Raw genomic sequence first — 12,369 nt, forward strand, 5'->3', positions numbered from 1 at the left:
TCATTCATATGTGTTTGAAGGGCTTAAATGAGATAATAAATACAATCTATAATGCAAGAAATCACAATTGTGTAACAGTATAACTTCATAGTAATAATGAAAAGTCATAACAGTGAATCTTTACTTGCTATTGCCAGACACAGTTATAAATGCTTTCTATGAATTCACTCAAGTTCATTTAGTCATCCCAACAATCATTTAAAGTAGGTATTTTTATTACCTCACATAAATAAGTCCAAGGCAGAACTGGAATTTGAAACCTGGGTTCATGTTTTTAACCCTTCTAGTGTACCGCCTCTTTGGAATACACTATACTATATGCTGTGTCAGTGTTAGTCCCCTTCTTGAGTCATCCCTGCCCCTCACATTTATCTCCTGGAGAGTTAAGTGGATTATTTTTAAAAGATGACATCTAAAAGCTGACATATGTTGCTTGTGAAGCATTTTCATTGAATACTGATCCCTACAGATATTATTCCTAATTGTAAGTACTTTTCTGAAGGGTAAGAGGATAACATCGTGAATTTAGGGGCACATTTTGTAATTATAACTTACTATACAATGAGAGGTTGGTTAGTGTTTTTTTTCTATGCCTAACATGTTGAATTATAAAATTTTATAAATGAATTATAAAATAAAAACATTTTATTATTTAACATGTATTAGAAAAAAATTGCTGCCTTTTTTAACTTAAAAATTCGCACTTGGGGGCCTTCCCAGTGGCGCAGTGGTTGAGCGCTGGGTTGCGAAGCTGCCCGCAACGTCTGCAGCGCCTGTTCCATCCCCGACTGCTCCCCAACCACCAGAGGAGGGTCCCACATGGCACGCAGACCTCTCCTGTGCCCGCTGCTCCCCTCAGCAGTGTACTTCGGTCCTTCTGCCTGCTCTGCTCACCGCTCTGGCTCTGGTGAATTCTCTCACCCTCCCGCGCTTCTGACTGTACCCAGTGCTTGTATAAATAAATAAATAAATCTTAAAAAAAAATTTGCACTTGGGAATAGAGTTCTATTTCATTCTTCTGAAGAGCAGAGGATCTCTAATCCCCTCGTGATTCCCAAGAAAGCACTAGAACACGGGAACATTTGTTGACAGAAAAATTTTGGTGTTATCAGAGACTCATTGACCTCAGTGTTTCATTTCTGTATATAAAACACCGAGATCTAATCAGATTTGTAAGGCTATGCTTTTCAAATATTGATGCATTGAGTTCTAAATGGGAACAGTGTTGAAGTTAAATGTGCTCAGTAACACAGATGGTAGGTGAAAGGCAGGAACAAATGCGATTTAGAGAACAACTCAAATCAGGCTTTACATCAGTTGTAGTGTTTGATGGGAGCTGTGGCTGAGGGAACCTCTGAAAAAAAATGTTTTATAAGGAGATGAGAAAACTCAGCTCTCAGAACTACAGAATCAAGGACAGAGAGACTATCAGGATGTAGGGGGTGACTGACACTTTCTACTGAACAGGAAAAGTTCAGCATGATAAAGGATCAAAGTGTTAGGATATAATTGGAATTTGAGAAAACTGATTTCACAGATGCATTGTTCTGCTCTCTTAGGTGACCTCATCAAATACTCAGAACATTTTCCTTCCCCTGACCTTCGCTGTTATGTTTTTTATATAAACCTGTGTCATCCTTTGTGCACTCAACTGGAATTGGTTCCTACCCTATCAAACACTAAAGTCAAAATGCCACAATAGAATACATTTGTATTGTTTTTAAAGATGAAAACTACTTTAGTTAGCTTTTGCTTATCCTTTTGTCTGCTACGAATTAATGATTTTTGTAGTGGAGGATAAGGTGTGTGTGGGGGGACTGGCATTGATGTTCTGGCTCATCAGTTGAGAAGTATGGTGATGATCGTACTCTATACATCCTGATAGGGCTGTGTGGCATGAGGACCCATTCATTAGAAAGGTTGTAGGGGTAAAAATTAGTTTTCAGTGTAGAGATATTTTTAAATAACAGTGATTAGAGAGAATTAACCAAAATAGATTTGTATTAATATGTTCTTTTCTGTATCTTCTCTTTCACTTTTGTTTTTGTAAAATGAGAGGTGAAAATTACTTCTTTTCTCTGTCAAAGAATTTCATAAATGTGAACTTAAAAAAATCACTTCTCTGTGGCCTTCCACTTCATCCTTGAGCCTTAATGAAAAGTTAAAAATTGATTTTGATGGGATTGGGCTCTAAGAAATCAGTTCTAGTAATTTTATCTTTGACATTCCAGTTCTAGAAATTTATCTTTTATATATATTTTTTTCCTTATTGAGGTAACAGTGGCTTACAACACTGTACATGATTTAGGGGAGTAGGTCAGACTTTAGGTGTGTCTTACCACACCATACTCACCATCAATGCATTCATAGCCTTTTATGTCTTAATATAAATAAGGGGACATCAGCAGGGCATAGCCTGTTTTGGCATCCTCCTGTCTTGCTTTCATTTTTGTAAAATGAGAGTTCAAAATTATTTTTCCTTCTTAGAATTCCAGAAACAATTACTTAAAAGGATAGTGTTTGAGTTTTCTCATTACTAGCATTGGAAGAAGAAGAGGTAATTGAGATTTGCTGGTTTCTATATGATAGTTTCTTAGATCACATTTCCTATGTTCTTGTGTTTTCTATGAGAGGAATTATAAGCAATTGATGGTTATAATTATATGACAATGATAAGTGATTGGCTAAATTATTGATAAAGCTAAAATTTATCTTTTTTAAGGTCCACAGTATATGCATTATTTTCCCTGTTTGTACTGCCTTTAATATAAGTGACAGAAACAGTAGTTACAAGTTCCTATGCAGTCAATAACAATGTCTACAGCTTTAACCTAATTTTATTGCTCTCATTTTATCAAAATTTAGAAATTGAAGGAAAATTGATAATTGTCCTAAAGATGTATGTATATTTATTTATTTATTTATTTATTTATTTATTTATTTATTAAGATTTAGTTATTTATACAAGCACTGGGTAAAGTCAGAAGCGCGGGAGGGTGAGAGAATTCACCAGAGCCAGAGTGGGGAATTGAACAGGCAGAGTGACGAAATACACTGCTGAGGGGAGCAGCGGGTGTGGCAGGAGAGATCTGTTACGCCATGTGGGACCCTTGCCTGTGGCTGGAGATCGAACCGGCACTGCAGAGGCTGTGGGCAGCTTTGCAGCCCAGCGCTCAACCGCTGCGCCACCAGGGGAGGCCCGTATGTATTTTTATATAATTTTTAACAGTGTTAATTTTACAGTGAATTTAACTTAGTAAAATGTAAATTATATATATTTTTAGGAAGATGAGTCTAGATAGAATAGAAGCTCCAAGACAGTAGGGACTATTTCCATTTTATTCATCAAAATATTCTTGGTACCTTAGTGTTTGCCTACTAAATCCTAGGTCCTCAAAAAATATTTGTTAAGTGAATTAATTTAATATAGTGTGTTTCCCAGAAACTTACCAATACTGAGATTCCATAGTCTCATATACAACATCAATATCTTATTAAACGAGTACATCCAAAATCCTTTTACTACTACTAATTGTTGTGTGACATTTAGAAAATACATTTTAGTAATAAAGAACTTTGATTAAAATAGCAAAAATGGATGAATTATGAATAAATGTAATTGATAGCCATCATCTGTCTAAGCATGTAGTCTCTGGAGGAAAGGAAAACAAAATTAAGAGGCCCTTGTGGTGAAAAGATTAAAAATAGATGTTCTTTATTGTTAGGCATAAATCATAGATGATTATCAGCATATAAATGATTTAGTTCAGTAGCCATTACTTTGTACATTGTCCCAGGTGGTTGCATGATCATAGCAATGCTTTGAATTTCCTTGTCATTTTTTGCTATCAGAGAAGTTTACACAGCCTCTTGTAACACCATAGGCAATCCAATGAAGGAAGATTGGAAAGTGGCATTCTCACTGAAATGTGAATAAATGGTGGCACTGAGGATTAAGTAAATTTTCTCAGCTGCTTGCTGGTTGGAGACAAACTAATATAAAAACCTTTTTTTTCATATCTGATTTTTCATACCTACATATTTCAACCTTTATTGATCCAAAGAGGCAGAAATAAATTTAGAAAAGAAGAGGCATAGAGCTGAGAAAAATAACACTGAATTAAGCACATGACCTTGGTTTATACTTCAAGAGGTTAGGTTTTTAACCATCGCTCACTGGGTACTTAGGTGAACTATTGTAAAATCCCAGGTTAAACCTACTGTTTATACTATATATTCTTACCCAAATAAGGTCTTTCTGTTCTCATATCAGAACTTTGGAATTTGTTTATCTTTAGTTCCATTCACTGACTCTGAGGTTTGAGGTTGTTGAAAAAAAAGTATTGTTTTAGAAATGACCAAATGTTTACCTGAATATATTCAACTAACAGTTTCAACAGCTATTTACAATAATTGCCTATTGTCTACATCCTTCTTTTGTTAAGGGAGTCCTATGTTATATTCTATATAAAATCTAAAATAAAAAGAGTATAGTCCCTAAAGTGATGGTGGCAAAGATAGAATATGAAAAGAAAAGTTGGTCATTGATGATTGCCAAGAGGTCAGCAGTGCTAATTGTGTTGATACAACATGAAGTAAGTAAATTGTGTTTAACAAGAATGTGTGGCTTTTTTCTTCCTTTGATATGTCTCTAGAGCTTCCAGGATGGGAGAAAAGATTGAGGAGTAGCAAATGATAAAATAAAAAAAGCTTTAGACACTTTAGCTCTCCATTATTATATCCATCTGACTAATTTTGATTCATAATTATTCTGAAGAATAATTTAGTGGCAAATAATAATGATCAGTTTAGTGGCAAAATTCTTATTACCCAGATCCCTGAATTGTATTACTAATAATTGTAGCTTACATTAGTGGTATATTTTATGTCAGGCATATTGCTAAATGCTTTATATGTAATATCTATCCCCACAACCACTCATTGGGATATTATCTAATACCATCTTCCTTTTACAAATGAGGGACAGTGAGATGTGGAAGTTAGTAACTTACTAAAATGTTATTTGAAGGTGTGCTTTTGGTATGGTATGTTAAAAATTCACAAGAAATCTGAGGGTAAGGAATAGCTAATGCTTTATAATGGTCACAAATATTGTTTAATAGTTCAGGATAGGAAATGACAATGATATGAAATATAATAAATTTGGATAGAATTTCTTGCCTTTTTTTGTATTGATTATACGTAATTGTCTGAATCAGATGTTCACGGGTCACCTGGTTCGGAGTCAGACTTAAAAGTGAATATTGACTTTGCCATTGGCTAATTAGGTATCTTTTTATTTGGGATATTTAAATGTATTGTGCCTCAGTTTCCTCATTTGGTAAATGGGCATAGCATCCTTTTCCCCACAGGTCTATTATAAATATAGTTGATCTTCATTATTCATGGAATTCATATTTGAAATTTTGGACTCTTGGTAAAACTAATTTATAATCCCCAACTCAATACATATTATACTTTGATGGCCATTTGCAGATAAGTGCAAAGCAGTACAACTTTGAATCACTTGACCACATGCTCCCATCTGAACTCAAACAAGGTGACACAATGTCTTCTTATTTCTCTTATTGTCAACAGGTATCCTTTTCACAGTCTATTTAGTGCTATGTTGTCTGCATTTTTGTGGTAATTTTATTCTTTAAAATGGCACCCATAATGATGACTAGTGATCAAAGTTCAAGTAGACTGTGATGTACCTTTTGGATAAAATGAATGTGTTAAATAAGCTTAGTTCAGTTATGAGTTGTAGTGCTCTGGACCATGAGTTCGGTGGTATGGAATAAACAGTATATATTAAGATGTTCTTTTTTTTAAGATTTATTATTTATGCATACAAGAGCTAGGGTACAGGCCAGAGATGTGGGGGTTGATTTACCAGAGACAGAGTGGGGAACAGAACAGGCAGATAGACGGAAGTACACTGCTGAGGGGAGCAGCAGGTGAGTCAGGAGAGGTCTGCTGCGCCATGTGGGTTGCTCCCTGGCTGGCCGGGGATCGAACTCGTGCTGCAGAGGCTGCGGATTGCTTCATAGTGCGGTGCTTAACCCCTTGTGCCACCAGGGAGGCCCTATTAAGATGTTCTTAAATGGAAAAACACAAATCAAAACTATACATTGATCAGGAACCTTAATCTGCTAGTTTCCTTAGGAACAATGATTTAACTTTGGTTAATTTAGTGTTTGTAACAACTTTAGGTAATTACTATGAATACCAAGAATTGACTGTGAAATGTTGTTCAGTATACTCACTTTTAACTTAATCTCTCACATTTCCATCTGGTGTTACACAAGGAAATACTGCTGAAAGAATTAGGGATGTTATTAATGATTTTGATTGTAACAGATCTCTGAATACTCTGAAATACCATTATTCTATTTAGAAGACAAGTTTCACAAACTCACTTTTATTTTTTGCTTTGAGTCCCTTATAACAACTTATCACTTATTAATTTAAAAGTTCAATTTTGGACATAAAACTAATTTGTCTTCCAAAATAACTTTATGAGAAAGAAAGTATTTTCAAATTAGCAGGTGATGCAATCTCTGTCAAAACTATTCAACTCTGCCATTGTGGTATGAAAACAGCCCTCAGCTAAATGTAAAAGAATGGTGTGTTTGTGTAGCAATAAAACTTTGAGGGATTTGACCTGTGGACTGTAGTTTATTGACCCTCGATATAGTGTAATGTTGCCTCTTAGTTTATGATATTACTGATCATGTTAGGGAAATATGTCTGATTCCAAGTTTGCTAAAGATCTTTGAACCATAGAAATTAAACTTTTCCCATATCTGTGTCTGTTGGTAGTGCTGTAATGATAATAATAGCCTCTAGAAGCATTTGTTACATGCTAAGCATTGTGTTAACTACTTTTTCTATACTTTATCTTCTCAATGTAACCCCATGCAACAGTATGATGATCATTATTTCATTTTTCAAAGATAGAAACAGAGGCCCAGGTATATGAAGTAACCCACCAAAGAATTTAGAAAGTGGTATAACCTGGTCTCAGTATAGTTTTGAACTTGTAGTCACCCTGCAATATTCTTTGACTGACCTTTTCTAATTTTCTAATGATTTAATAATTTGGGAATATTGAATTCAAAGTTAAAAGTTCATTGTACAGCATCTTAAGTTTATCTAAGGAAAAACATTTCTTTAATGTATAAGTAGATAGGTGAGTGTGGGTTCTAGTTGTAATTCTTGAATTACTTTTCAAAGTTAGTTTGTTTTTATTTCTTGCTGAGTTTCCAATTGTATTGTAAAAGAGGAGTCTACCTAAATGTGAGATTTTGCTGCCTTGCACTCTGCTGGGAGATTTGTTTTTCTTCATCAGATAATTTGGAGGTTTTATTTTGTTCTTATTCCTTTAGTATCTTGATTAAAGGATTAGAAAGCCTTTTGCTATGCTTGAGTTGCTAATACCACCCTGAGCATAGAGGCACACACTTGGGGGACATAGATTTGAGTTGTTGAATGAACAATAACTTAGCAGCAAGACTGCCTTCTTTTCTGTAATTGTGTCAACTTTTCTTCACACTGCCTGTGCCTGCTGTCTCCAGGTACAGTTCTCAGAATCAACATAGAACTTGACATCATTAGTTAAGATGTAGGCTGCGGAAATTACTAGTTTTGAATTGCAAATATTGAACAAATGGGCGTATGATTTCAGAGTGGAGATGCTTATTAGGTATTATAGGAAAGCACTGCCCTCCTCTTACTCCCTTTATGTTTAGTTCCCACTCACTGGATCGACCTTTTATTTGGACTTAATATTTGCCAGATGCAAGTAATCCAAAAATAACGATCCTTATTTTCTGCAGGCTCAGTGTCAACTGGTGAGTGATACATACATACTGAACATACATACATGTACACACACACACATAGCAAGTGCTTTACTATGGGCATGATCAGAAGAGTATTCTGGGAGCTCAGAAGGGAGACACAACTGTCTAGTGTGGGCAGAAATGTCTATTATAAATAATTTTTGAGTTAGGAACAGGAGTTTTCCAGGTAGAGCTCTTCAGAGAAAGAAGACCACACAGCAAGAAAAGGCATAAAGTAGTTTGGGAATGATATAACTGTTGTTAAAATTGGAAGAGTGGGTCAAGGGATGAGCCTGGTAAAATCAGTGGGGGTCAGATTGTGAAATATGATTATTGATGAAACAAACTTTGGGAAGGTTGAATTAGAGTGTGTAGATCAGAGCTTTATAAGTATAATTCTGATGACAGTGTGAAGGAGAAGGAAATGATGGCCGAGTGTGGTGATGAGGTATACATTCTCTGCCTTCCAGCTTTCTCCTGTGCTTCTGGAGAATATCTAGAAATGAAGAACCAGGTTTGCAGTAAATGTGGAGAAGGTACCTACTCCTTGGGCAGTGGCATCAAATTTGATGAATGGGATGAATTACCAGCTGGATTTTCCAACATTGCAACTTTCATGGACACTGTGGTTGGCCCTTCTGACAGTAGGCCAGACGGCTGTAACAAGTAAGAATCCAAAGGGGTCTTTGAATCTTGACTGAAGGCTTTAGAAGGGTGTGTTGCTCTTTTCCAGAATGAAGTTGAGGATAATATGGGTATTGATTGGGATTATAAAGTAAATTGCAAAAAGTTATTTTTGGGACAGTCATTAGGAATAATGAGGCTGACTTTTTTTTTTTTTAGCACGTTTGAATGTAAAAGTCTTAGCCTTTAAACATTTTTCTATTAGCTAAAAGAAAAGAATTTGGCAAAAATCCCAGTGTTAATATCCATATCAGAGTTATATCTGAAGAGAAGGATATTAAGTTGTGCTAGTGTACAATTGGTTAGAATTTTTTTTTTTGCCTAAAATGTCAACATGCGACCTATGTGTTAATTCCATGAATTAGCTTATGGGATTTACAATTGATATCTTGTTCCCCAAGATATTTTCTTAAATTTTAAATTTTAATGTATTTTCCTAAATTTTAGCCCCATTTTTATATTTGGGTAAAATTCAACTCAGACTTCTACCTATATACATGAAATTGTAATATACATTTGATTTAGGTTTATTTAATTATTCCTATTTTAATTTTTATTGAAGTAACATTGATTTATAACATTATATAGGTTTCAAGTGTACAGCATTGTGATACAACTTTTGAATATGTTATATTATGACTGTCAACAAAAGTCTAGTTGCCGGTCACCATATTTAGGTACATTTAAAATGGACTTTTTCTAGGACTTTCTTCTCTTGTAGCAAAGAATCGCCTTTCTCCCCACTATATGTTCATGTTCATAAGTAAAACTTAAAATGTTGTTTGAAAGAATAATTGCACCTGGGCCTACTAAAAATCAGTGGTCGTCTATCTAGTGAACTAATTTTTGGTTTAAGTTTCATAGAAAATTATCACATAACTTTACCAAGATTTAAGAAGTCATGTGCCACATTAAACGAACTGTTCTGCAGAAATGATGTTGGCCTTTTAATTCCAGTAAATCTCTGGTCTACCCTGTGCTTTGCTTAATGGAATTACTTTTGAATCTGAGTTACATAACTTGTGAATAGAAAGGGATTTTGAATGTGAATGTTAAATGCCTCCTGGCTTTTGATTCCTCAGTTCTTCTTGGATCCCACGTGGAAATTACATAGAGTCAAATCGTGATGACTGCACCGTGTCTTTGATCTATGCAGTGCACCTGAAGAAGTCGGGTTATGTCTTCTTTGAGTACCAGTATGTCGACAACAACATCTTCTTTGAGTTTTTTGTAAGACCTTTCATATTCTGGAATTTACTTTTTAAGGCACATTCATGTAAAATTTCATGTGTCTCAGCTGTTCTTACTCCATTGTATGGCTCCTCTGTTTTTGTGTTAACTAAGCCTTTTGATATTAAAAGAAAACTATGTTTTCTATTAAACTTTATTTTCTTGTTAAGACTGTTTCTTTGTCTCTGAGCTCACACTTTATAGAGTAACTATTGAGCATTTGGTTGAGATTTTTTGTGTGACAAATATTTTACCCCAAGAGTCATTTTAATTTTTTTTATAGCTACAGATGCAATTTTGCATCTGTATGCAAAAAGTATGTTTTCACCAATTTCAGTTTTCATTGGAAGTTTTTTTTGTAGTTTTAAATACATATATTATTTATGTTTGTTTTTATGTAATATTTTGGAAGTAGAAGTGGCTATATATCTGATTCTGTCAATTTTATATGATCAAAAGAAATCAGTGGATGGCAACTTGATCTGTGATAGGGATTAAGTAGCATTATAAAACATAGACTAAACTAATAGTCTAATAAAATAGACTGTTAGCATTAAAATTATTTGACTATCTTATATAAACTGTATCTAAGATAGCAAGTATCTTTATGGCAGTTACTCAAATACGTGAGAAATTGTTTTCAGATTGACTTCTTATAACAAACAAAAACAAAAACAAAAACAAGTGTGATTGTGCAAGTAAGTGGGAAAACATCTTAAAGGACATTTCTGCGCTCCAGATCTCAGGAGCAAATATATTAACAATTCTCCAACAAATTTTTATTGCTTTTTATAGCAGAAATTTCTAAATCAAAAGTTGATCAGGAAGAGATGGTCTCCATGAAAGAATCCTGCTCTGTTTCTGTCTTTTCTGCTGCTAGCTGTGTATTCTTGGGTAACTAAGTTAACTTGCCACCCCTCAACATTCCTTTTTGTAAAGAGTATTGTGTGACAAGACCTTTGAAGGGGACTCCTATATCTATTATCCTTGTTGAAATTAAAATATTAAGCAACAGTCAAGCAGATTTGCTTTTAAGCTACATTTTGTTGCAAAACACTGCTCAGAGTGAATGATTTCCTAATCCATGGGATATTTTTGCAATATTACTAAAACTAAACAAAATTAAGCACCAAAGTAATTGTATAATTGTTAGAGTAAACATTTAATTTTGTATTGTCCATTAAGTTCTCAGGGAGTTGTCAAAAAGGTACTCCTAGAGGCCTGGCGTTCATTGCTTCCTTTCCTTTTTTTCTGGTTATAGACTGAAAAGGGATGGCAAGTTCCCATCCTTTCTTTGATGTTTCAGTTTTATGGTTGCAGTTTATTTACTCAAAGGGTCAGAACTTCATATGTATTAGGCTAATGGTTTTTTGGACAGGCAATATCTCAAGGCTAGAAGATGAGTTTGTATCTGTGGGTATTATATAATATAAAGCAATAAAGTATTTAATTTTAGAATTAAGTAGAACTTTGGTTCTGTTCTCTCCTATCTTTCTTTAAATGATGAATCTGAAACCTACAGAGAGTAAGTGATTGTATGAAGTTTATACCTTTACTAGTTTTAAAATTAATAACAGAACTCAGGCCTCCAGAATGCCAGTAGAATGTCAAGTAACGGACAGTATCTGATTGCCGCTGAAAAAATTTTCAGCTTATCAAACAGTACTCACCAAAGCTATTTCCCATCTCTGTTTTAAAATGGTTTAACACTTATGATGGTCATTATACTTATAAATAGAACAGTTAATTTCAATTAAAATAAATATCTTGAGTAGCTGATACTTTTTGACATTTGTAGGGTTAAAGAATCTATTTTTTTTAAGTCTTTAGGAAATACTTCTTTTGAACATTTTTTTTTATTTCAAGAAAGGATTATATGTATTTTTATTGGAGTGCATAATTTCTTTTTTTTTTTTATAAATTTTATTGTTATATTCCCCATACAATTGCAGCCCCCCCATTCTGACCCCAATCCCTCCCCTCCCGCCCCCGCCCCCGCCCCCCTAAAAGTGTCTCTGGTTCATAGTTTTTTGTTGATTTTGATTTTCACTTTCTTATAGTTATTCATTTTCCTGGTCCCTTATTTAAGTTTTCTAGATTCCTGCTATGAGTGAGACCATCCGGTATTTTTCTTTTTCTTTTTGGCTTATTTCGCTGAGCATGATCCCTTCCAGCGCCATCCATGTTGCTGCAAATTGCATGTGTTTATCTTTTTTGAATGCTGAGTAATATTCCATGGTATATATGTACCACATCTTCTTGATCCAGTCATCTATTTTTGGGCATTTGGGTTGTTTCCAAAGCTTAGCAATTGTAAACAGTGCTGCTATAAACATAGGGGTGCAGGTGTTGTTTGGAATTGATGTTTCTGTGTCCTTTGGGTAAATACCTAGGAGTGGAATTGCTGGATCATATGGAAGCTCTATGTTTAGTAGGTCCAGAAATCTCCACACAGCTTTCCACAGTGGTTGGACCAGTTTGCACTCCAACCAACAGTGCAGGAGAGTTCCTTTTTCTCCACACCCTCGCCAAAATTTGTTGTTGCTAGTTTTATTAATATGTGCCATTCTCACTGGTGTAAGATGGTATCTCATGGTAGTTTTGATTT

General features: G+C 34.6%; 1 protein-coding gene across 1 annotated transcript in view; it reads left to right on the forward strand.

Annotated features, from left to right (window-relative positions):
* Window positions 1-8,334: 8,334 nt before the first annotated feature.
* The window catches only part of ELAPOR2 (endosome-lysosome associated apoptosis and autophagy regulator family member 2), a gene marked incomplete at its 3' end in the record, with an annotated part of 62,096 nt that continues 58,061 nt past the window's right edge, over window positions 8,335-12,369 (forward strand). Inside the window, exons 1-2 of the mRNA XM_084229699.1 lie at window positions 8,335-8,513; window positions 9,614-9,761. Coding sequence (XP_084085825.1) covers window positions 8,350-8,513; window positions 9,614-9,761 — 312 coding nt within the window. The 5' untranslated portion in view covers window positions 8,335-8,349. The remainder of the gene's footprint in view (window positions 8,514-9,613; window positions 9,762-12,369) is intronic.

The sequence above is a fragment of the Talpa europaea genome (genome assembly GCF_964194135.1).
Source record: "Talpa europaea genome assembly, chromosome: 3".
Taxonomy (NCBI): Eukaryota; Metazoa; Chordata; class Mammalia; order Eulipotyphla; family Talpidae; genus Talpa; species Talpa europaea.